The following is a 27073-nucleotide window of genomic DNA, read 5'->3' as shown; positions in this document are numbered from 1 at the left end:
TTAAATTGAAATTAGGAAATCGACACTAATCAAAATTATAAAGCATGTAAAAACACAAAAATCATTACTGCTCTCTCTCTTACGATACTCTTTGCACGTATTTCGTTATTCTTATAAAATATAATTTCATAAATTTTTTATAATTTTTTTTGAATAAAAATTTAATTATCAAATTTTTATTTAGGAAAAAAAGTAAGTTTAAAATATATTATACAGCTATATTTAAAAGAGTCTTAAAAAGTTGAATGGGACAGAAGAATAGTATTTACTTTAATATTTATTTTAAAATATAGTTTAGTAATTTAAGTGAAAAAAATTGATGGACCTAGCAAAAGAAATAAAAAATTGATGGATAAAAATCAAACAAATAGCGTGAAGACGAGAGGCGAATATAAAACGTGAAAATTGAGCGAGGCTTCACATTTGTATGGCGATGGTCATGGTCTCTCCATCGATTACACAGCTGACTACTACTAGTACACTGTGTTTGACTCGCCGGAGCATCTACTTCATTTCACCGTCGTCCTTCCGTTCGCCGCCGTCAACTATCACTCATCAATACTCGTATCCGCTCTCAAAGCAAACCAGACGTCCGTTAAATATCATTTCTGCAGCTAATTTGCCTTTCGACCTCGCCCCTCCTCCTATCGATCATGACCTCCTCGTATGTCTTGTGTGTATGCAATTTTGTCTTTTAATTGATGCAACTTTCTGTACACTCTATTATCTATGTTTCAGTAATTCACCGAGAGAGAGAGAGAGAGAGGAGGAGGGAGGGAGGGGGAGAGAGAGAGAGAGAGTTGGATAATGCTAAAAAGTCAGTGATTCGATATGGACTGCCTCATCCGCAACTACTGTGAGTAAAATTGAATGTTTGATTTCGGAGAGTGCGAGATTACTAGTAGTAAATTAGGAATTTTGTATGGATTTTTGGTGTTTACCTTCAGAAAGTAGTTAGGTGTAGGGAGCGGACTAATTAGTAACAACCGGTTGCTGACTTGTATACCTGTATTTTTATGCTGTCTATATATGTGTGATTAAGTTACAGAAATATAAATGTTGCAAGAGTAGCAGCAACTGTTGAACTACAATGTGCACGGTCATTTACGCTGCGCAACATGTTCTAGTATAGCTATGCAAGGAATAATTAGTAATTATAAGGGGTCAGTTTTCAGCTGCTTGTTATATATTGAACTACAATACTCTGGTCCACTACTTAGGACACAATGTTAAGATTCTTTGTAAGTCTGCATTGAAATATGCATTTCCATTATATAACTTCTTTTTAATATGAAATAACTTTTCTGAATATGCATTAGATTTTTAAACTTGTTGGGACTTGGGAATGTTAGCCAATTATTGTTGTTAAGTCCGAATGATATAATGGAAAGAAGATACTTATTTTCCAAGTTCGAATATATCTGTACCATTGTTAAATGTGTTTATATACTTCGAGGTTTATGATATTTTCAAGCCTGATATTGACTATCTATAACTTCCTGTTACAAGAGACCTGCTGATAAATGAGCTCTTTTTCCTCACTTTATAACTTATTGGTTTCATTGAGAAGCCCATATTCAGTCTTTCTTAAACGTTGCAGGATACAGCTATATCTGCTGGGGCTAAAGTGTCAGAAGATGGGATTGCAGAAACATTTAATAATGATGATGAAGCATTAGACACAGTTGATAAAGGCACCGTGGTGGGTATCTAGCTATGTTCTTAAAGCAGTGTTCTTCTTTTAGACTGATGTTGTAGCAGATGTGCTCATCTATATATCATACCAAATGCTGAATTAAGAATGCCATCTTGATAAACTTGTTTCGGAAAATGTTTTCGGAGTTCAGCATATATGTTAGTTTAATTGCAACATGATGCAACTTGCAAGTGCTTTGCCTGCAACAGCCCACAGTTCTATTTTGTTGGATATATATCCTCATAAGCTATTGACTTGATTGGATAATATATTAATATTGCCTAGTACATATTTTACAATATTTACAACAAGTGGAATAACAGTAATATGCTCAAGTATAAAACAGATGTTAGTCATGGAAATAGTTTTATGGTTTCAGAATCAAGCATCAGATAGTATAGTGATTAGGGATAATAATATAATATATAGTTAACGGCAGCTACAAGAAGAATCTTATCTTGTAAGCGAAAGTTGGGCATAGATGATTTGGTTTATTTTATTAACAATCAGACGTGTTCCACAGAAGACAAAGTCTTTCTTGTTCTAACGGCCACTCCTGACTCATTAATCGTATTATAAGTTTACAATCTGGTTAGGGATGCTTATAGATAGTCTAATTTCGTCTTTAATGTTATGAAAATGCTGGTCAAGTATGGTCAAACAATTGCGGGAACAATTTATTTTTTTCTCGTCTTGCTAGACATATCTGGTCCTCAGCTCAGAGTTAATTTGTGGAGCTAACAGGTGGAGCTGAGAACTTGGTAACAATTTATTAGGGAATCCTGCCAGTTAAGCTTGATTTAGGGTCTCCTTATCCGTGTTTTTTACATTTGTTCGATGTTTCTTGCACTATTCAAGAGACAAGAGGTTCTCTATAATGAGTTTAATTTGCATTTCTGAATTAAAAGACATGAGTCAGTTGTCTCTGCAATACTTTCTGAAAATGCTGTTTCCAGGTCTGGTTGGCCCTAAATTTTTTCTTGTTCCCTGAGTTTCTTTAAATAGATGAATTCATTTTAATTTTCTACTCTGTTAGAAATTTTGTATATAAAACAGCATTCTAATTGAGTGTTTTTTCACTTAATGTGATTGCCGAGGATAAGATTCCTCTGATGGGCCTAATTTTATGTTTATTTTCATCTTAATGTTGTCTTAGGTTGTGGACCTCTCTCATTATGGCCGGATTAGAGGTAGACTATTTTCTCTTTAACACTTACAAAAAAGCTTTAGTCTTTCTTGCAAAGTGCAGTTCCTTGGTTTTATAGATGCGTTTGCCGGAGATTCAAAATTTTGTTTGCTTAGATATGATATGGTGTTTGCTATTTGTTAAAATTGATTTTGCTCAAGTTTATGGGAGATGAGTGAAGGAGAAATTTTTTCCTGGAAATGGATTTTTCTTCTCCCTGGGGATAAAGGAAATTGAGAATAAAATTGATGTAGATACATGACAGAGATATGTGATCACTGCTTTTGATATTACTTATAGTTATGTGTGTTTGTTGAGGACTTTAATGACATGCAGTCAGCGGAGAAGATCGTGCCCACTTCCTCCATAATCAAAGTACCGCAGATTTTGATTCTCTTCATGAAGGGCAGGTTAGATCCGCGAGACTTGGGCTCAGTGTTAGCAATATTACTCTCAGTTGATTCTGAAGGTCAAGATCATGTAAATTTAGTTAATATCGTCTAGTTGTGGAAATGTGTAGGGATGTGACACAGTTTTTGTAACTCCTACCGCTCGGACAATAGATATTGCTCATGCATGGATCATGGTAATTTTGTCTTCTTATTAAAATTCATTGTTCTCTATTGCAGCTTTTAATATATTTATGTAAACAATTTCATCTTTGCAGAAAACTGCAATTACATTGGTGGTTTCACCAGAAATTAGTAGAAGCATCACGGAAATGCTAAACAAGTACGTTTGAAATTCATTGAAGTTACATTATCTTGTTTATTATTGTAGTTGACACTTCTCAGCTGGTACAAATTATTTTTGTGAAGAATATGAGTAATATTAGTAACAAGTCATTTCTCCCAAAACTGTGGATCGATCTTTAGTTTATATCTGCATGAGTGGAATATAGGGAGAAATGAATATAATTTTTATTCACAAAATAGAACAAATACCACTCCTTTTCCTTTCCACCTAATTTCATTCCTTCCAACCAAGTGGATTTTAAAGGCTCTTTAGCGTAAGGTGCAAGATGATTCCTATGACTTATTGAGACTTTTGTTACATATTTCTGTAGGAGTATAGTAGTATTGATATCATCTATATTTTCTTGTGCTGCTTACATCTGCTTGTCATTATGATTGCTTCCCTTTGTGCGGTGTGTTATAAAACATACGTTGAGGCTGTGTTATAAACTACCACCTACCTTTCTTTTGTGCGGTATGCAAGAGGCTTTCACCCAAATTATAACAGTAATGATGATAGTGCTTGTCCTGAATATATGCAGTTCTTTCTCCACCTTATTATGTATTAACATGCTAGGGTTTATCTGGTCTTCACCGGATACTACCTTTTTCATGAATTATTCATGATACTGCCTTTTTCATCATATGTTGTGTTTGTAGCAAGTAATCTTCATGCGGTCTTTCTGTTTGGATATGATGACTTTTATATATGTCTATGAAGTCCTTAGGAATAAGATGTTTTCCTTTAGTAATGACTTGTATTCTTAGTTCTTGTCGATTTTTATTTGTTCAATTAAAGTCTGCCACTAATCAGTATTTAATTTCTTAAACATGATCATAATGTTTTCTTATTAGTGAAAGCTGAAAATAATGATGTTATGAACAGCCTGTGCGAGCAAACAAGATAATCTCATATATTTCGCCGTCTATCGTGTTTTGAACACAAAAATTATTACTGTGTCATATGAATATCTTCTAGGGAAAAAGGTAGGTTTCAAGCTGAATCTTCTAATGAAGGGTATTTTTGTTTTCTTCTTTCTTCTTTTATGATTTTTCTTAATTTATGTTCTAATTCTGTATATATTGAGTTTAAGGTTTGTCTGTTTTAATATAACTGTAATTTTTGCTTGCGGTCTATGCTATACGCCTCATGTCTCTTTATGTTATAACTTGCAGGTATATATTTTTCACTGACAAAGTAGAAGTTGAAGATATAACTATGCGCACAAAATTGTTTGTACTAGTTGGACCTAATAGCAACAAAGTAAATTTACGCGATACTTGTATTCTTTCTTTTATGGTTCAATGTTCTCTACTATATATTTGGTGATGTATATCATTTTATGCTCATGCTAACAGGTCATAAGCAATTTGAACATCAACGATCTTGTTGGACAACCATATGGTTCGCACAAGCATTACAGTGTAAGTCTCTGGCTCCACGAGTAAATTGCATTTTGCACCCCAAAGCCCAAACGAGATGTCCAAATATTCCACGCCAAAACAAATTTGTACCAGAACTTTAAATAAACATAAAACTTTTGCTGCCCAAAACTTTTAAATAGTCGTGCTTGGTCTATATATAAGTCTATTACATTACATTGTGAATTGATTAATAAGCTCGAATTGGGTAATAACAATTTCTTAGTTGACCATATTTACATCATTTGTTTTAATTAATCTAAATTGATCGGCTTAGTAGTTTTTGGTGAACTCTTATGCTTTTCTAGTTACTAGTTTACCTAAAATCTACATTTTCCTTATCTCCCCTTTAATTCGTATAGAATAGGACTACTTGTTTCGTTCAGAGGGTTATCATTTCTATATGTTTTTCTATTACTTTGCTTCATTTTTAATAACATTTTAAAAAAATTAAAAACGGAGTGCTCTATTGTTGTTTCTTAGTTGATGGATGGAGAGCCAAATGGAGCATTCTAAATAATGTCATTCTCAGTGCAGCCTCCCTATCTCTCTTCCTCTCCCTCTCCCTCCCTCTCTCCCTCCTCCCTTTTCTCCCTCTCTCCTCCCTCCCTCCCTCCCTCCCTCCCTCTCTCTCTCTATCATGCACAGACACTGACACACAGTCATCCTGATCGAACTTCATTATTTTGTTTCCTAGTTAAGAGTGAAATTTAAGCAAGAGATGAGTATTTGATGAAGCGATATTTACACTGATTACTGAAGACAGATTCATATTTAGGTGAATGGGATGCCAGTAACTGTAGCAGTAGGAAATGTAGTCTCTGAAGAAGGCTTCTCTTTGATGATGGCACCTGCTGCTGCAGATTCTGTGTGGAAAGCTCTTTTAAGTCATGGTGCTATACCCATGGGCTCAAATGCATGGGAAAAATTAAGGATTCTTCGAGGCAAGTGAATGCCTGAAATTTGCTTCTCTTTGCGTACTTGCCTAAATCCTTACAATTATCACCTACGATACCTTAAGGCTTAAACCAGCAAATTCACTATACATTTTCATTGCGGAACTATCTTTTCAAAATCCTTTTTAACCTAAAAAAATGGCTCTGATTATTATAACTATTATATATTAGCTATGTTCCAGCAATTGTGTTTGACATGATAGTGGTTATTGTATTGGTGACTCTTAGGAGTTGGGATATGTATAATATCATTATTCTACAAGTTTGTAAACTAATGATCTACTTATAGGTGCCCTTGCTAGTGCATGTACCATGGGATCAAGTTATGAGGAACCAGTATCTTGTATTGGTGACTGTTAGGAGTTGGGATATGTATAATATCATTAGTCTACAAGTTTGTAAACTAATGATCTACTTATAGGTGCCCTTGCTAGGGCATGTGCCATGGGATCAAGTTATGAGGAACCAGTATCTTGCTCCTAGAAATTTTTATTCTGAAATTCGAGTATGTTTGGCGATACAATCTATAAAACCTGAAAGAAAGACTGACTACAAAATGAATATAAAGGAAACAAATACAAGTAGAAGTAGTTGTTTGGTTTTATATCCCTTGGTATTATGATATATCTGCAGTTGAATCAATGATAAATGGACCAACTTTTGCAGGAAGGCCAGTACCAGGAAAAGAGCTTACCAATGAATATAATGTATTGGAGGCTGGTCTCTGGAATTCGATATCTTTGGACAAAGGTGTGTCACTAACCTTCTTGAAGTATTGTTGCTTATATATCTGATTTCATCGACAATCTAAAATCTTAAAACTTTATCAGGTTGCTACAAAGGACAGGAAACGATTTCAAGACTAATAACATATGATGGCATCAAGCAAAAATTGTGGGGCATAAATTTATCTTCGCCAGTGGAACCAGGCAGTTCTATTACTATTGATGGAAAGAAGGTCTACTTTTCTTATTCTTAATTTTTGGATATACTAAGTTGACATACAATTCGGTCATCCACAGAGGCCTACAAATCCAATATGTTTGCCCACTGGCTCCTAACGGTGTGAAATGTGAAGACAACATCAACCTGTCTATTTTTTCTTATGCTGATAACATCTGACATGCATGACTCAATTTGAAAAAAAGAAAATACTCCCGGTTCACAAAATGAGAGTAACCACTTAAAAATCACAAACAAATAGATAACTTTCCACAAACAGGCTGTTGTATTAATGGTAAAATGAAAGACATCGTGTTGTTAAATTTTTACAGCATAGTGCATTATTATGCTCCCTTACACAACTGACCATCCAGTATTTAGGATTTCAGATAGATGAATGCTTTAAAACATTTGTTTCATTTACTTATGAAACTATTAAAGAGCAGGGTATAATATCTCTTTCGCATATGTTATATACTTGGAATTTTGTTCTCAATTCCTTACCTGTAATTTACTGATACTATCCACTATCTCGTGGGATACCTTGGTCCTTGGTGTATTCTTATGCTTTTGTGTTGCCTGGAGTCCCTGAACTGTCTTGTTGCTGCTGCTGCAGATAGGAAAACTGACAAGTTATACAGCTACAAGAAAGAATCCTGAGCATTTTGGTTTAGGTTATGTCAAGAGGTCAGGTGCTTCTGAGGGAGATACTGTAACTGTTGGAGATAATGTTGTTGGCAAATTGGTTAAAGTTCCTTATATTGCTCATCAGCGTCAACCACCGCAGAAAACAAAGTCATAATGGTATTATACCTTTTGTTAATTATTTTTATGATCAGGATGTCTATAAAAGCTGTATCATGTCGTTTAAGTTATGGTTAGGCTTTTGCATCCTGTGCATTACATGACTTGGTTATAGCCACTTCACAACTAGCTTAATTTAATTCTCGTGAAAGTAATTGCAAATTAAATTCATCTTTGTTTATACTCTTTCCTTCCTCTCCCTTCCCTTCCCTCTTATACATTTGCAGTCCATTACTATGACACTCTCTCTTAGATATGCCTTGGGTGCTTAATTCATGAAATTAGCTTATATGCTATGTGAACATATTCGGGTGTATTTTTGTATATCCACAGGCACTGGAAGACGCCAGCTTACACCATACGGATAGAAGATCATTTTAATTTGCCAATAATATATGATTCTTAATCTTTAGATTGTAATCTGTGATAGGCTTGCTCCACATAAACGTGGCTGGTGAAAATCTTACTAGGTACTAAGGTCTAAGTGATACAACACATCCTTATTCTTACCAGATAATTAGCACTTATCTTAATGCAGAATTGACTGGGATACGTGTATTTGCAAAGCTTTTTTTAATTTCCCAGTTTGAGACCCTTGATCTGCAATGGCTGGATAATATAGAAATAAAAACAATTTTTTTCCCCTTAACAATCTTAGCCTGATAGTTCACAAGTTGGTATTACAAAATGAAACACAAGATGGATTGGTGGAGGTGTGGTTGATATATCTTAGAGACGGATGTAAAAATTTGTCTCCTCAGTGTGCATGCCTTGCCAGCGTCTCATGCTGTCCCTGTCTCTTATCAGGAGCTCTACTATGTGATTTTTAGTAAAATCATGTCTTGTTCATAGCAATTTTCGGTTTAGGGCTGCGAAAATCTCTGACTAGTGACCTTGACATTTAAGATATAACAAATAACACATATTTCTAGGGAGGGTGAGGAGGCTAAGACGATAATTTGCGGTAAAAGGTCTATTTGCTTACATTGCTTTCTCTCATGCATGAGATTATGAACAAAGGTGAGCATAAGTACTGGTTAAAAGCTAAATGAACTATGTACATGGTTTTCACTATAAGATAACTAATAACCTTAGTCAACCTTGAAAGTTGAAATGTGCGAGAAGTGACATTAAGAGAATGTTTTTGGTTATTAGTCAAGAACAGTCATTCAATATATATTTGACATTAGAGCGTTGGTCATCACTTAACTCTCTAGGGAACTTCACAAGAAAATTTAGTCTGAGGTCACCTTTTCTTCCTTCTTGTTTTGGTATGGGCATGCCTTGTCCTGGGATGACCTTTTCATAACCTGGATATAAGATCTCGTTTAATGACAAAGTCATTTCTTCACCTCCTAATAGTGGGACAGTGATGGTGCAACCAGTTAAAGCTTCAATTAGAGGGACCTCAACTCCGAGCTGCAAATCATCTCCTTCTCGCTTGAAAATAGGATGTTTTTTCTCGTGAACTACAAAAATTATATCAGCTGGAAGACTTCCTGGTTTTTCATCTCCCTTGTCTTCAAATGTAATTTTGGTTCCCTTTCTCCATCCTGGCTTAACTCTGATCCTCAGTGTCTCCTCTTCTTGAACAATATGCCTGTAACAAGGTACACTTAGATCACAGCAGATTAAATTTTTGGTACATAATCACATAAAAGTTTTGATATAATCTGTAAAAGTATTTGGCGGTGTGTATGATTGTTCAAAAGATAACTGCGGAGCATTTTGAGAGGATACCCCCTTTTCCCTAATTGTACTAATTTTTTATATTGTAACATTATCCTGTCATGCGTGTGTTGCATTACAAATTCTATGACATCATATTCTTTTTTACCTATGGTAGGACATATCAGCATGATATAGTACTATGAGCATGATATAGTACTATCCAATCTTTCTCTTGGCATATAATATTTTTTGGTAATAAGGTACAAGAAATATAGGAATGGATAAAAATCTGGGTGAGATTAAGTAACCTCTTTTGCTCTTAATATCTTAATAATGGAGCAGAAGGCATTGATTTTCGATCTGTCTACTACAAAATAGAAGACATTTTGTACTAGATTTGGATCAAGAGGGGTTAAGATTGATAATTAGGCATGGTAAATTATGAAAGAGAAGGTTTTTGTATCTATATACCCGTTCTCGGAAATGGTATCTCTTGTGATCTTGATATGCTTAACACATCCTTGCAACAATTCTTCAAGTGTGCATTCAAGCTTTTTCTCGGTAGGTTGAGGCTTCCTCCGAGCAGTGGATTGTGAATATATAATAGGATTACTGTTACTTTTTTGGGTCCCTACTCTTGATAAAGAAGGTTTTTCACTTTCATTTTTTGGGGAGCCATGGGCTCGTTTCGGTGTCTTGCTTTTCTTGCTCTTTTTCTTTTTTGATGATTTGTGGTGGCTCGCATTAATCTCTGATTGTGGGGGACTTGCGCTCCTAGGGCTGGAGATATAAAACTCATCATCTTTGTTCTTAGTCTTTGATGATTTTGGTGTTTTTAAATCATTATCTGATGGTATAGGTATTGCACTTTCTTCCCTTTTCTTGCTACTGAGTACCTGTACATTGCAGGAAAAATAAATAATATGATGTGCTGAATATAAATATATGCATGGAGGTGCCTGCTTTTACATTACATGCGTAATAGCTAATAATTCCGTACCCTATACGCTTCAGTGATGTTCTGAAACTGTGTATCAGCTTCAGCTCTGTTAGAATGGTGCCTATCAGGATGCCATTTCCTCACAAGAACTTTGTATGCGTTGCAGATCTCGGAAAGTGTAGCAGTTCTAGGAATTCCAAGTGTGCTGTAGTGATCGTGTTTATGAGCAGATGGAGGATCACCCATGGGAGAAATGGAGTTGCAGAGGAGGTCAGAGGGGAGAAAGTCAGGAAAGCTATGGTCGGTCTGAAGAAATTGGGGGTGAATCCCTGTCCAGCAAAGTCCAAGTGTGTGATAAAGAGAAGGGAATCATTAACCGTTTTAGCAGCGTCTTTTATTAGATATTTACTTTGTTTAGCAGGGAAGACTGGGTCTCTTGTCCAAGTTTAGCTTTTCCCAGCACCGCTCTTTCTTGCTCCAGTTTTGCAAATTATTATAGGCAGAGACCTATATCACAGTCTGTAGATACACTCGCTCAACCAACCGATATAAAAATCATATAATTACGATTTGTAACCTCTGTTCTAAAAGTCGGTGATTAATCATGATTAATCACCGATTATCTCTGTTCCATAACTCACCGAACTGATTAAATATCCGATTAATCACCGATCATTCTCATTAATCTCTGAACAATTCAATTAATCTCCGATTAATCCTTGTTCCGTGACTTCACTGATTAAGTCCGATTCTCGCTTTTTACAACACTGTTTGTAACTTGTAAGTGGCAAGGAGTTGATTCAATTTTTCACTTTTTTCGTGATAAGGTCCCATATATTATTCCCCGGAGAAGAGAGACCCCAAATATCATTTTTCAATCTAGAATATTAGATCTGCAACATTTATTCATTTTTCACTTTTTGACGTCAGATCATCCAGTATTTTGATAGCGTTTCACACTAAAACGTAAAATTCACGTTTTGTAGGGTTTTTCAGACATGAACACAATATGATATAGTGTTTCCTTCCAAAAATCAAACCGCTGGATTGTCCGACGTTAATAAGTGATATTTCAAGATTTTTTTCGCAACCTATTATTCTGGATATTAGTTATGAAAATTATGATAAGTGAGGTCTTTTCTGAGTGTTGATCCTTCATAAAACTATATCCATTATTAATGCCATGAATATCAGGATTTGAATAAATGATCCCAAAAATCAGTTATTGACGCTACATCATGTAACGTTTCGAATATTCATCAAAAACGTTATATCGTTATTATTATGGTTAAAAGAACAGAACGCTAGATTCTGTTAGGATTAAAAGAACAGAACGCTACATCAAATGCTACACGATCTAGTGTTTTTTCTCACATTGAAAACGATTATCAAGCGTTAATATGTATTTTTTCCAACTTTGTTGTTCTGGCAATTACTTCCATATTTTGTGAGATCTAGGACCATTTTTTTTCTCTAACCGGACACCGCTAAAGAAATAAATACTATATTATATTTTGACTATTTTAAATTATATGATTAATTTTAATACAACACGAAATTGACACGTTCATGGAAATATAAAGATGAACTGTTATTCAAAATTGTCATCCCAGGTGTTAGTGTGCTACACTGACTGACATCTTACGAGGATCGAGGATGATTATAATTCTATGTTCCAAAACCACTGAAATTCTAGTGTGAAGTGACTGCTGCTTTATCAAGTTGAAGAGGAAAAATAAAAGCTTCAGGAAAATATTCTATAGCAATTGCCAAGGATCTATTCTCTGATATATAATTCAGTATAAAGAATAAAAATGCTACTGTATTAACAATTCTAACTAATATACCTATACAGGAGAAGATTTTAGATTTGGCTACCTGATACTTGTGGAACCAGGCAGGGTGCTAATTTTAGTGTACTCAACAGCATAATATGGTCTATCAGGAATTGCTGGTATTTCAACATCTCCTTCAAGCATTTTCAGTGCATCCAAAATTGTAGGCCTCAAGGCCACCATGACATGAGCACATAGTATCCCAACCATCACAAATCTTTCCATCATCCACCTTGGATTATCATCTCCCTCCCCTTCTGCCTTCTGGTTTTCGAGCAATGTAGCATCGAAAACCTCCTCCATTCTCCCTTCTTTCACCAGTGACCATGCCCAGTCTGTCAGCAGAAGATTCCGAGATGAGCCTGTTGATGATAAATCAAGAGCCTTTCTTCCACACATTATCTCTAGCACAACCACCCCGAAGCTATAAACATCGCTTTTCTCTGTTAATTGTCCGTAAAGAGCATATTCCGGGGCTAAGTAGCCATGAGTGCCAGCTACTCTGGTTGTGAGATGAGATTGCCCTTCACTGCTTTGCTTTGCCAGTCCAAAATCTGCCACTCTTGCTCTCATATCTATATCTAACAGTATATTTGTGGCCTTGATGTCCCTGTGGTATATAGCTGGCTTGATTCCATAATGAAGATAAGCTATGGCTTTTGCAACATCTAATATTATGTTCTTCCTCCTAGGCCAACTCAGTGGTTTTGAAATTATCCCAGCTTCTGATTGGAAAAATAAATGATCACTTAAATTCCCATTTGGCATGTAATCATAGACAAGGTACCTTGCATTATCCTCTTCTTCATAATCATGATGGTGTTTAATACTTTCCACACAACACCCTCTGAGATGCACAAGATTCCTGTGCTTCAAAGTGCTAATGATCTCGACTTCATTGCAGAAATCTGCATCGCCTTGAAAATCCGATTCCATCAGTCTTTTTACAGCAACCATAGTTCCATCATCAAGAATCCCTTTATATACAACACCAAACTGCCCTCTTCCAAGGAAATTATGAGGCGAAAAATTCCCTGTCGCCTCCTCCAGTTCTTGAATAGTAAACCATTTTGATCCAACCTTTGGTCTGGTGGAAGTTCTTGATCTGGATTCACCCTCAACGTCAAATTCATACCCCAGAACACGCCTTGGCTTACGACGTTTTTTCCTCATATTAGTCCACCACCAGCTCAATTTACACAAGCACAACACTACAACAAGTGCCAAACCAGCTCCAGTTAGTCCAAAAATCAAGGCCAATTTTGGAGCCCTCGATGAACGTTCTTCTGAGATCATTGGCAATCCAAAGGGACACACAAGAGCACTCTTAGTCTCCGGTCCAAACTTAGGAGCCATAGCTGCAGCATAAAGAACTGTGTAGTAAAAACACCCTACTGTATGAGACTCATTCCTATCAACAGCAAACAATTCAGCTTGAACCCTGAAGCCAGCGCGTAAACAAGCATCACACAAGGTAGGATCATGCTCAAAGTCCTGATCACAAGCCCTGACAAGCGCAGTCGACGGGCCCACAAGATCAAGCCAGTCCTGCCTAGTCTGAATACCAGCACAAATATTAGTAGTATTAACAAACCTCTCTGGCTCAAAATTGTTGCATATACTAGTAGTCAAATTTTCTGGCAGAGCAAGTGAGTTCAAATTCTTCTGTAGCACTGCAAGGCAAGAAATGGATGTCGATAAATCGGGCAGTCGAAAAAGAGAAGTTTCCCTGAGATGCTGAGCAAAGGCTACACCATAAAGGCTTCTCAGAGTCTGGCAACATGTATTGTTGTTGCTTTTAGCATTTGAATGATAGTTTTTGCAAGATGATGAGTCCCATGGAACAGTGAGAACATAATCAAGATTCAGGGGACATGAAGAAGTGTTTGTGTTTGAGGATGAGACAGAGGATTCAGACAAGATGGTGAGGAGAGTTATTGGGATCATGAGAAGCATCATTCTTGGAAATGGCACTGGGGTGCTAACTGCAAGGTAAAGAAAGTAAAGGAGGTTGTTTGTTTGGATATTGTAGACTTTTTTTATTACATTTAAAATATGGATTCTCAGCAGTGGTGAGTTGCAAAATCTTTTGTTTGGCAATATTAATAATTTAAAACCTAAACGACATATTAATGATAATAATAACAAAATGAAATAATCATATGCGAAAGTGAAATATGATTGGTTTCTGGTAGATAAAGGTGACCCGGATTGAAAATATAGAGCGTTGTGGCTAACATCTTCAGCCAACTAAAAAATCATTACTACGGAGTATTACAAATAAAAAATATAAAAATTTATATAGAAAAAATTCAATTCACATGTTACATTATTCTTTTCTATAAATATAGTAATATTTATACCCGTAAAAAATGTATAAGAAAATTTCATAAATGTTTAACAAATTTTAAGTATTCTACATATCCAATTTATCCCATACAGTTATAGATTTTTTCAAGAAAAATTCATATATATAATATTTTTGATTAAAGTATTTAAAACCTGTTCAATATATTTGTTCATATTTAAATATTACTTTTAAAAATAAATAATTTATACCTAGAAGATAAAATAAATCCAACGGGTCGAAGCATATCCATAAAATTTCTCCTCTGACCTCTGGCATCCAGTTGGGGGCTTCTTGTTTGGAGAAAATACGAAAAAGAGCTTCACCAACCAAAATTTAATAATACTATTTGATTAGTAGTTGACTTGTACAACCATGCAATCAGGCATCATGTCTCCAACTGCACAAATTTATTAATTGGACGACCCTAAATATATGTACATGTGTGTGTTTAATATTATGGTTTAACACGAAATATTAAAATTAATATTGCTTTGATTATGATTTATACATATTGACAGACGAGATGTTTCTTTCAAGGTTCCTTGTTATTTCATGGATGCGGTAAGGCAAGAAAAGGCAAAGACTTTAGAAAATATAAAGTAAAAATATCTACCAAAAAAAAAGTAGAGGAAGGAGTCTGGTGATCGAAAACAAAAGGGCCGTGACGTGTTTTTAGTGTTGGAATTGACAAGGGAGCTCAGTGGAAGGCTTCTTAAGTTCTTGTTAAGCTTCCCACAAGTCACTGTGTTACAAAACTTGTTTGGTTTTTACCCTTGACTAGCTACAGATTCTATTGTAAATTTAACAAACGTGATATTGTGAGTGTTTGTTTACGACTTTTAAGCCCAACTTCTGGTTTATAAGTTAGAAACATTTATTTGTATTGTTTGTGTAAAAAGTCAACAAGCACTTATAAAAAATTAGGAAGGCTAGCTTTTGTTTCATGAGTTCTACTTATTTCTCAAACACTTTAATCACTTATAAGTCTTAACTTGTTTCTAACTTCTACTCTACTTTTTTATTTTAAGCAAGAACCACTTATTTTAAACTCACCCAGACGGTCCCATTATATTTAGATTTTCAGTTCATCGGTAAGAAAAACAATTATGTGATCTTTCTAGCGATAAATTAGTTAGGAATTTTATGGGAGTGTTGTTCAAAATTATTTAAATTCGCAGGTTTTTTGTAAAAATATGAAGGTTCTATTTTTTAAAAATATAGTTTTAACGGTTGTTTTGAAAAAATGCTTTAAATTTGTATAACAGTTTTTCACCTTTTCAACTTCCGAGAAAAACTGTTCGGGATTTTTTGTTCTCAGGTATAATTTTGTTTATTCTAAATTATATTTGGTATTTTGTTGAAAATTGTCTGTCTATAATCCATTTATCAAGCCTATTATGTATGAGATTTTCATATCTATCAAATATGAATTTCAGGTATTAAATCTTTTTCCTTTTATTTACATATCTAATTATATTATTTTATGTAAATTATTAATACAAAATGAAATTAGTTGCTCGAAAATATAAAAAAGTATTAATTCAATAATATTTCATATTAAGTATAATTACTAAGTTATAAATATTTTAATTCAATCATATATATTTATTCCACCGCTCAACCAAACATATGATACCAGAAATAATACCTCAACGTCAAGCTACACTAATCCGATTCTTGATTCTAATCTCATACCCCTCTTCAACTAAATGACCCCTAAATTATTATGCTGATCATTACATCTTTTTATTAATTTTTACTTTAATTATATTAAATTGTAAACTTTATTATTTCCCAAATTTATTATTTTTCTCAAAATTTATACTCGTAGAAATGACCCATTTTTTCGATCCTAACCCCTTTTTGCGAAAAACAATTTTTAACCCGCTTAATATTGAATAAAAAAATCCATCCAAAACACCGCCTATAACTAAGTATAAGCTTGATCGTGGATATATGTGAATCTAATGTTGAATTAACATTCTCATTAGGTAAAAATATTGTGTGAGATATATTTATAGCTAAAAATTTATAAAAGAAATTATTTTTTAAAAAGATGGACGCTTATTTTCTCTCTCTCTATATATATATATGTATTAGTTGCCAAATAGTTGTCTCATATACTAGCTCGAAAATTAGAGTTGCTTGAGGCTGTAAAATGATTTGCAGAATTGCAGTTTCGTTGAGTAGTAAAAGGACGCATAAAAAAATTGTGAAATTACACAAATATTTCTTTGTCTGTTAACGACGTTAAGGATTATAGACGGGAATACATAAATTATATAAGATTATAAATAATGATATTGCATATCGTGATTTTAAAAGTGCAATATTATAAGTGATAATCTCACGTAAATATAGTGGCATAAAATGCACTTGAATCGTGAATTAATTAGATTAATATACAGCGTAAACATGTGTAGGTTCATGAACCTTGGATCTCCTATATTAACACGTGTTTGACGTTATAATAATGTTGAAATGCTCACAATTCAGATAATTTATGAAGGCATAATTTATGAAGGCTTGTCTAGAAGTTTGCCGCTTAGGTATTTATATCACCGATCCCGGGCCTGCAATATTCAACCAACATCGACATAAAATATTAAAGGGATAATTAATTTATACGTACTTGAACTTTGTTCCATTTTTGATTCGCATCCTTGAACTAAGTTTGTCAATTTATGCATCCTCAAACTTTGTAAATTTCCAATTCAGGTCCCTCCGTCAGTTTTTGACTAACAGAAGTTAGTAATTAGGGTTTTGAATTTGGGGGTTTTCGACTCGTTAATGGATTGTTGAAATTGATGGTATGGGAAGTTTCGGGAGGTCAAACCGAAGAGATTCATGTAGGTTTTAATGGCGGAGGATTGCCGGAATGATGGCCGAAATCAATGGCCATTTTCCGGCCGGCGGAGACATTGCCACCATTCCGGCAATCCTCCATCATTGAAACCTACATTAATCTGTTCGGTTTGATCTCCCGAAACTTCCCATACCATCAATTTCATCAATCCATGAACGAATCGAAAACCCTCAAATTAAAAACCCTAATTGACTAACTTCTGTTAGTCAAAAACTGACGGAAGGACCTTAATTGGAAATTTACAAAGTTTGAGGATGCATAAATTGACAAACTTAGTTCAAGGATGCGAATCAAAAATGGACCAAAGTTCAAGGACGTATAAATTAATTATCCCAATATTAAATGGTCTTTCTAATGTGTGCCCAAGGGCACATAATAAACACTAACTTTGATAAATTTGATGGGTTTTTATTGGTGGACTTGATGCAAATGCAAGGGGGCCATCCATATTTATGATGGGAGGACCAATAAAAATGCATCATACTCATGAAAGTTAGCGCTTAGTGTGTGCCCATGGGCACACCACAGAAAAACCGAATACTCCCTCCGTCCCCTTTTACATGTCCCTTTTGAAAAAAAAAATTGTCCCAAATTACTTGTCCACTTCTCTTTTCAAAGCAACTTTTTGTATGTTTTTTCAAAATGTAACAACTTCCAATGTTTGACTAGCATATATATATATACACAACTCTATCTAATTCATTACATTTATTAAGGATATGTATGAAAACAAGATCTCCACCTAACATTTTCTTAAGATGCGTTATTTTTTCAAAAGGGACAAGTAAAAAGGGACGGAGGGAGTATTAAACTATACTCCCTTCCTTTTTTGATACTTTTCTTGTTTCTTTTTAACACGTTTGTCAACACATATTTTTTATTGTTAATAACTTTAATTTCGTATTAGTATTAAATATAAAAAAATTATTGTATTAAAGTACTCATAAATACGAATCCAACAAGATTACTCTGACTATATTTTATCTTATAGATAAGACGTAAATTAATAATTTGTTTCGTGTTATGAACAGTCCCGACATATCAAATAGGAAAAGTAAATAGAAACGGGGGAGTATCATATGAACTATTAATACTTTAACACTAGCAATTGTAATAAAATTTCACAGATTACATTCCCTTCTTTAAAATCATGTGGGAATATACATATATAAAAATTTAATTCATTATTTTAATTGTTCGCCAGGCCTGCAATATCAAAATACAACTGTTTAGCGGCGCCTGAATCTTTTCCACGGAGTAATTTTCAAGACTCGAGCTAACGTCCAATATATGTTTCTGTATAATGCGTAGATATATAAGTGTACAACGATGGAATCGATTGGTGTGCCTAACTCTTTTATTTGTTACGCCATTTAAATTGTTATGTACATAGCAATATAGCATAATCAATGACATGCATGTGTGGTCACTCGTGATGTTTCTCCTGGTTGTGGTTGAGTATTCTTCCCGTCTATCAAAATTATATAAAATAATATAAATTTTTTAGAAAGTAGAAAAAATGATGAGTTCAATTAATAAATATGATGAAGTATATAAAATTTATGATATAATTATATTTTAATATTTTAATATTTTTAAAAGATTTTGAAATATAAAAAATTTAAAGAAATTTAAAAAAATGTAAAGAAGAGATTGGAATAGATTTCAATCCAATTATTAATAAATTTAATATATGTTTAATATATTATAATATGTAAAAAATGATAATCATATATAAATGTTTTGTATACATATCTTGGCAATTGCTCAAATAAAAATCACTAAAATAAAAACTAAAATGGAAACCAAGAAATATTATACCTTAATGACCTCACCCACCCCCTATATGTCATCACTCAGCCCCTATATGTCATCACCCACCTAAAACCCACCCTCACCCCCACTCAATCCACCCTGGGCCCGCTAGGGCCTCGCCAAGGCTCCTCACAGGCCCTCGACAGGCTCCAGGCAGTCTTAAAGAGCCAAACCTTGGCCCCACCATGGTCCCACTAGGCCCCGAGCCGGTCCTATTAGGTCTCATTTAGACCCCTTCCAGGCCCATCTCGGGGTCCATCTCCGGTCCCAAAACCCGCATCATTCTGCTTAATCGCATTGATTTCTATTTAGTTTCTATTCTAGTAGTTTCTATTGGAGTAGAACTCTATATATCTTCATGTATCCAAAATGAAAATCAATATTCAACACAAAATTTATTATATAATTTCATGTTTATTATATATTACTACTTCCGTTCCTTTTTACTTGTCACTTTGACTTTTTGCACGTAACTCAAGGTAAGTAAAAAACATAACCCCGCTTATTATTTTTGAAATTTTCTTTTTGTGAATAAAAATATAAATTATAAACTTTAATTCAGAAAAAAAAAATTTAAAAATAATAAGCGGAGTTATGTTTTTTACTCACCTTAAGTTACGTGCAAAAAGTCAAAATGACAAGTAAAAAGGGACGGAGGTAGTAGTATATTACCATGTTTTATGTATCCAAAAATTTCCTGAAATCCTGATCCAATGGGACGAAGATGAGAAGAAGAGTACTCGATTAAAGAGGAAAGAAGAAGAACTGTACGGTAAAGAGAGTTCCTTTTCAGAATATGTTATTGAGAATATTTCAAAAATTATTCAATAATTATGATTTTCGAAGTCCATCTAGAAGGAGGGACGGATCGGAGCTACACCGGCGGTAGCAGAGTATTTGCCCCCAGTAGCTTCAGTCGTGTTTACTAGTTTGTACTCCAAATATTGTCTTAGTTACCGCCTTGTTCCATTGGTTCACGCGTGAGTATGATAGAGAGTTGGTTTACATTCTTGTCAAATTCTTGTCGTGATAGGATTTACGATGATTTTATTATTTATGAAAGAAATAATGATGTAGTATTTCGTAAATGTCTAGTAGGAGCAAAACATTGGATTTTATGGCGAGGTTAATGGTGTAATTCGATCCGAACCGGCAAGTTACGAGCCGAGCCTAATTCGAGCTAAGTTTGATCGAGTCGAGCCGAACTGACTCGATTAACTAGTCAAGCCTAAATCTTTGCCCGAACTCGACTCGGTTAATTTCATGAGTCGAGTCGAGCCAGCTCGTTTAGCTAAACGAGCCGGTTTTAACGAGTCGAGCGAGCCACCTCATATAATTTTACACTTAATCGAGTCCAAACCTCTGCCTGAACTCGGCTCGTTTAATTTCACGAGTCGAGTCGAGCCGGCTCGTTTAATTAAACAAGCCGAAACCTTTGTCCGAACTCGGCTCGTTTAACAAGCCGAGCCGAGCCCACTTAAACGAGTTCGAGCTGGGCGAGCTCGCGAGCCGCCCAATTCGAATTACAGCTCTGGAGGTTATGGAGCGCGGGCTCTCCTCCTAACTATGAGCTTTAGAACATTATTAAACTAAAAAAATGTCTCATCGTGTAATAAGTCGGAAATGTTAAAGTCAGGAGTTAGTTTGAAATACTTTTTTCGGTGAATCAATTTTTTGATAACATTTATTCACAAGACATAAATCACTTATAAATTATTTTATTTTTATTATTATATTTTTAATGACTTATAAGTCATTAATAGATCAAAATTATCTAAACAAATATTTTAAACTCTTATGTTATCACACATGTCATGTTAAGTTATAGACTTAATTACCAAAATAACTATACAACTATCATGTTTTTTTCAATTTAACCATAATAGTATATTTATTGCAGGATAATGCAAGTAATTTTAAAAAATTATATTCAAAAAACCCACTCTCACTAATCCGTAACCACGGTTAAGTTAAAAATGAGATATCACATATATTGTCAAGTTATTAATTATTAAATTAATTAGTATATGAATTTTATTAATTTTTTACTATCCAATTAAAAGGTCAAAATCCTAATTCATATTTTACACAAATATAGAGCGAATCATAATTTATGTCCGAAGGTATAGGACAATGTTAGCAAGATTTTTTGGAAACACAATCAGCCTACTAGATACTTGTGTATCAATAATTTTTCATGTGATTTAAATAATTGTATCGAATTTATAAATTTATTCAAACTCTTGATCGTTCTATGAATCGGTGTTACTAATTTTGTCGACATATTACTTACAACATGGATATGATAAATGTGTTTTGTTCGGGTTCAAACTACACAAGCACATATAATATATATGGTATTTTGAGATTTCTACATGATTTTTAATAAATATTATATATTTTTTATACATTTTGTTAGTAATTGTTTGGACAATAAAACTTTATTGAATTAGTACTCATCAAAAAAATAACAAACAATTCAAATGCTATGATTTTCGATAATAAAAATAATTCTTCAACAATATTAATATATATATACACACACACACATATATATAATTTTTAAAATAAATGTAAATTCTTACCAATCAAAAAAACTAAACTAAACTAAATTAATTATTTAGTCGACAATAATTTAAAATTATATTATAACGAACCCTAATAATTCAAATAAAAACTACTTGTTTGGTCTATATATAATGAATTATGTAAATATTTAAACTAAAATTATAAAAAAAATGTTATTTTAGTAATGTTGAGTAGGACATCCAAACCATGGTTAAAATTGGGTTCTCTCAAATATGTTTTCTATTAGTTAGTTACATTTTTCTGCAACAAAATTAGTGTTATGGTTAAAATGAAAAAATCATAAAAATTTAATAGTTTTTTCGGTAATTAAGTCTAAGTTATAAATCAGTTTAAATCATAAATTATAAACTCGGCAAGCGGACGCTATTTGTGAACTGTCTTCGTAGATATTTTAAAAGGTTCTTCTAATTTATAGCCATCGATTTGGGCATATGTCAATCTCCAAAGGGTTGGTTTGATTTGATCTCAGATTCTCAGTAATAATGTATGTAGAGTGTAGACACATTAAAAAAATTGAATTTTTTTTTTTTTTGTCACAAAATACTTTCTCTAAAAAAAAATAAATTGAAAGTTAAATAATCCGAAACCACTCATAATGCCTGCGATATCGCTCACCTTGAATCTTAATTACGGCCTATAACCGCATGATATCATATTATTTCGTCTAATAAAAAAATCGGTCAGTGATAATTTCACATTTGAGTATATAATTTAAAACTTAATTTATTTTTTACTACTTTACAAGCTGTGTTCTGTGTGGGGGACCAAGTGACCACACAAAAATTGACTGATAAAGAGAGACAGAACAAAAGAAAAATGCAGAAGGGCCCAGTTCTTATACAAAACAAACAAACCAAATACTACTCCTATACTAAGTTGAAGAATTAAATGAAAAAACATCATAAAAGTTCAACAGCAACAAAATAATACAGTCAACACAATTTTACAGAAGATTTCAGCATTAAATCCTACTTTATCCTTAATCACATGTATACGTTCTAGACGTGTGTATATAAATATAAATATGGGTAGAGACCAGATGGTGGGAAATGGGAACCAAATTTTCTATTTTCATGAATTATAAACGTGATAGGGATTTTAAAATTTCCATCCAGGTGCATGAATATTCTTGAAACCATATTATATAACACACTTGCCCAGTTGCCCTCATCGAATCTCTTGATCTTCATAACAAAATTACCGATGAAAATTTTCATCTTTTGTGTTATAAAAAAAGTTTTTAAAACTAATATGGTATTTATTCTATTTCCAAAAACTATTTTAAATAAATAATCAAATAAATCAAAATATATCGGTCCAAATACTATAATATGAATAATACAAGTGACAAGATTAATCATTTATCGGCCGCGTTATTTGGAGAAAAAAATTGAGATAAAATTTGGAGTACATTTATTTAAGTAAATAACCAAATAATAATTTAGAAAAAGTTAAATCATTTTAAATATGACGAACAAGAAAAAAAGTGTTATCCTAAATAATTATCCCCAGAAAAATTCCGCATCAATTATTTATGTTTGTCTTCATCTAGAACCTACATTTGGAGTGTATAAACTAGAGAGAATGATAATGATATTATACGTGTATTGTAGATTTGTCTTAGTAATCAACATGGTTGCATGGTGGTATATCGTTAAACCATGTAGAATAAAATAATACAACAGATTAACTACCCCAACTCTTTACAGCACACCAGTTGTTGGAGCTTATGACAAATAAGTCCAAGAGCAGCTGACAATTTGGAATTTGCAATCTCAAGAAAAATCTTCATTCACTTTACCTGACCATGATCATCTTTCCTTATCTACCTCACATTTCAACACTAATCTCAGCCGCCAGAATCATAAGACACATTTTAAGCTTGACTCTCTTGTAATCATCACCACTGCTCAATTCTCAAACCCTTTTCTCATCTATCTCAGAATCTCTGAAAAGATTCCAGATCAAGAAAGTTTCAATCTTTGCTGAATTTTGGGGCTTTTTGTAAAGTCCCAACTACCCAGAAAAGATTTTGGATCAAGATTCAAGAAAGTTGCAATCTTTACTGAATTTTATGTCTTTTTGGTGAAGTTCTCAAGAACATGAATACTAGTAGTTTATTGGTTTTCTCTTTGATGCTTTATGTGTCTATATGGGTTTGTATAGGTGCTACTCCAGTTTCAGCTGCTCCATCTGCATCACCATCCACAAACTCATCAGATACATGTCCTATTGATTTTGGGTATGTTACAAAAGTGCAGTGGCCTAGTTCTGACTGCAAAGATTTCCAAAAAAATCATAATAACAGCCAGTGTTGTCAGACCTTGCTGAGTCTTTTTGGAATTGGGCTGTCAAAATACCTCAAGAACACTTCTCTTTTTCAGCTACCCAATTTACCCACTTCAGTTTCTTGCTTATCTGATTTTCAGTCAAATCTCAATTCTTTATCTTTACCCTCTAGTCTTGCTCTTGGTTGCTTTGACCCTTTCCAGTTTGTAACCACTCCAGATATTTGTGCTGGAATTCAGTCCACTCATGATTGGTTAGACAAACTTGGTTCATCAACTCAAGTTGATTCTTCTTGCAGGCCAGACCTTACTGATCTGTCTGCTTGTGGAGCTTGCGTCGCGGCCGGCTTGAGAGTTCAGGCAGATTTGATTGGAATTGATGGTAATTCATCTCATTCCACTGATTGTTTTTACTTTGCAATTCTATATGCTGCTGGTATAGTTAATCAGTTGGGGCCTGAGAGTAAAGGATCTGTAACTTGCATATTTGGACTTAAGGCTACAGATGATTCAAAAGGGAAGAGCAAGTCTGCTCTTGTTTTTGGACTAACTGGGGGGTTGGTTGCAATTCTAGTAATGTCATTGTTAGTAGGATTGTATTTCTGGTATGAGAGAAAGAAGAGGAGGGATATAGGCAAAACGTCTCGTTGGGGAGGGTCAGGGGAAATGGAATCTAGGTCGCGAATGCGACCTAATACTGGTTCAATATGGTATAAGTTTCATGAACTTGAGATGGCTACTGATAATTTTTCGGAAAAGAACTTTATTGGGAGAGGTGGATTTGGACTTGTTTATAAAGGGACATTATATGATGGAAGTGTGGTTGCTGTTAAGAAGATTATAGAATCAGATTTTCAAGGAAATGCTGAGTTCTGTAATGAGGTTGAGATTATCAGTAATTTAAAGCATAGAAATCTTGTGCCATTAAGAGGGTGTTGTATTACTGGTGATGATAAAGATAAAAGCGAAGATATTGAAATGGGGGATGAGGATAGGTATCTTGTTTACGATTACATGCCTAACGGAAATCTTGATGATCATTTGTTTCCCTCTTCTACTAGTAAGAGTGGAATTATTAAACAGCCACTGACATGGCCTCAGAGAAAAAGCATAATTTTGGATGTGGCTAAGGGGTTGGTTTATCTTCATTATGGTGTCAAACCTGCAATATTTCATAGAGACATTAAAGCGACGAACATCCTTCTTGATGAACATATGAGAGCTAGAGTTGCAGATTTCGGATTAGCAAAACAAAGTAGGGAAGGGCAGTCTCATCTCACCACAAGAGTGGCGGGAACTCATGGATACTTAGCCCCTGAATATGCTCTTTACGGGCAATTGACGGAGAAGAGTGATGTTTACAGCTTTGGAGTGGTTGTTCTGGAGATTATGTGTGGAAGAAAAGCTCTTGATATGTCTGCCACGGGATCTCCTCGTGCATTCTTAATCACTGACTGGGCTTGGTCACTTGTTAAAGCAGGAAAGCTAGATCAAGCTCTAGATGCTTCTTTGTTAGGTGATGGAGATTCAGATAGTCTAAATCCGAAAGGGATAATGGAAAGATTTATTCTTGTTGGGATATTATGTGCTCATGTAATGGTGGCATTAAGGCCAACTATATCTGATGCTCTGAAGATGTTGGAAGGAGATATCGAGGTTCCTACAATTCCTGATAGGCCAATGTCTCTCGCGCATCCTTCAGCCTACAAGGATGCCAATAATTTTAGTATGTCTCCAGCATTGAGTGGTCTGCAACTACTTTCTGGAGACATGCTCAGATGATCAAGTCGCACATAAATGTTTGGAAGGAATGTAAAAGATCAAGAAAGGTTCAAACACACACACATAAATGATCGTCCATGTACACTTTGCCCATAACTTGGAAGGTGCTCGACACTTTACAAGTTAAAAGATTGTCGAAGGATACTAATCTGCATCTAACTGCTAATTCTGTTTGTACTTGAAGAGTCTGGCAATGCAAGAATGGATCAAATGGGCTTGGTTAATGTAATCAAACCCAGGCCATTGTTTATGTATTTGGCTTGCAGGTGGATTGTAAGAATCAAGGGAAGAAGCTTCTTTCAATCACTGAGTGTTAGGATGTTGAAGATTTATGATTTTGGAGTAGATTATATAATATTTTGTAGCTTTGCAGTGGCAGTATATATTTATTAGAGGTTGAAGGTAATATTTGTATATACTAGACTTTTGTAAGCTATTTATTGTTTGTAACTCAATATATAAAGATTGGTCATAAATCAACTGGCCTGATAGTCTGATCACTCTGATGCATTGGTGGTAATGTGGTATAATATCCTGCTGAAATTTGAAGGGATTATAATTGTTGGAATAACCTTTATTTATCTCAAATATACTATAAATTAATATTTAAATCATTATTTTTAATTCATTTTTATGGTAGTCTCGTATCTAGTGAGAAGAGAACAATTTATAAAAATGAATAATTATGTGATTGCAAGTTAATTTTCATGGTAGGAGGAGGTGCCATATTCTCCAAAAATGAATCAAAATGTGATTGCAATATCATCACATGAAATTATAATTTTTTTAAATTTAGAAAAATTAATATAACTAGATATATATAGAAACACTTCTTCAAACGAACACAACAACAAAATATTACCTGTTATAACTAAAAAAATCTGTTGATAATCAAATAAATAACAAAATAATATGAATATATTCTTGGCCAATGAGCAGGAGTGCAGGACTGCATGTTAGATTAAGTTGCATGTTAGATTGACTTAACCGAGTTACCGAGTTTGTTTGTAAAGGAAAACTTACAATGAGAACCAGAAATTTCAAGGAAACTACCACTCCTGCACATTATATTTTCTTTTTTTTACCGCTTGTTGAAAATTTAATTATATATGATTACAAATCACTAATTTTTATTTTTTTTAGCATGATCTTCATTTTTTTCATACTTTCCCATTATTATTAAATTTTTTTTTACAG

The 27073-nt window shown here is 34.0% G+C and overlaps 4 protein-coding genes across 6 annotated transcripts; 2 read left to right on the top strand and 2 right to left on the bottom strand.

The window, feature by feature from the left end:
• The first annotated feature begins 366 nt into the window (after positions 1-366).
• Positions 367-10927, top strand: LOC108209729 (putative transferase At1g60990, chloroplastic). 3 transcript variants are annotated; one of them, XM_064087700.1, is made up of 13 exons: positions 367-664; positions 1601-1702; positions 2853-2886; positions 3219-3292; positions 3403-3468; positions 3550-3614; positions 4793-4880; positions 4976-5041; positions 5817-5986; positions 6665-6744; positions 6825-6952; positions 7553-7740; positions 10518-10927. In XM_064087700.1, the coding sequence occupies exons 1-12, from the start codon at positions 428-430 to the stop codon at positions 7736-7738; spliced, it is 1296 nt and encodes a 431-aa protein (XP_063943770.1). In that variant the 5' UTR covers positions 367-427; the 3' UTR covers positions 7739-7740; positions 10518-10927. The 3 variants fall into 3 exon arrangements, with proteins under 3 accessions (XP_063943770.1, XP_063943769.1, XP_017236284.1); XM_064087699.1 differs by lacking the exon at positions 10518-10927 and adding an exon at positions 8074-8711 and having other exon boundaries at positions 5817-5982; positions 6661-6744; XM_017380795.2 differs by having other exon boundaries at positions 368-664; positions 5817-5982; positions 6661-6744.
• On the bottom strand, positions 8727-10597 carry LOC135150734 (uncharacterized). The gene is made up of 3 exons (XM_064087701.1): positions 10412-10597; positions 9883-10307; positions 8727-9340 (listed from the first exon to the last, which is right to left on the bottom strand). Exons 1-3 carry the CDS (start codon positions 10595-10597, stop codon positions 8896-8898), a joined length of 1056 nt encoding a protein of 351 aa, XP_063943771.1. The 3' UTR covers positions 8727-8895.
• Positions 10928-12081: 1154 nt separating the features above from the next.
• Positions 12082-14253, bottom strand: LOC108209728 (probable receptor-like protein kinase At1g11050). Its single transcript, XM_017380794.2, has one exon. It carries the CDS (start codon positions 14143-14145, stop codon positions 12226-12228), a length of 1920 nt encoding a protein of 639 aa, XP_017236283.2. The 5' UTR covers positions 14146-14253; the 3' UTR covers positions 12082-12225.
• A 9255-nt stretch (positions 14254-23508) lies between these two features.
• LOC108209605 (probable receptor-like protein kinase At1g11050) lies at positions 23509-26352 on the top strand. Its single transcript, XM_017380597.2, has one exon. The coding sequence runs from the start codon at positions 23909-23911 to the stop codon at positions 25874-25876; it is 1968 nt and encodes a 655-aa protein (XP_017236086.1). The 5' UTR covers positions 23509-23908; the 3' UTR covers positions 25877-26352.
• Positions 26353-27073: the final 721 nt, after the last annotated feature.

Source organism: Daucus carota, chromosome 2, assembly GCF_001625215.2.
Source record: "Daucus carota subsp. sativus chromosome 2, DH1 v3.0, whole genome shotgun sequence".
Lineage (NCBI taxonomy): Eukaryota > Viridiplantae > Streptophyta > Magnoliopsida > Apiales > Apiaceae > Daucus > Daucus carota.
The sequence above is the reverse complement of the archived record's forward strand: the minus strand, read 5'-3'. Positions and strand labels throughout refer to the sequence as shown.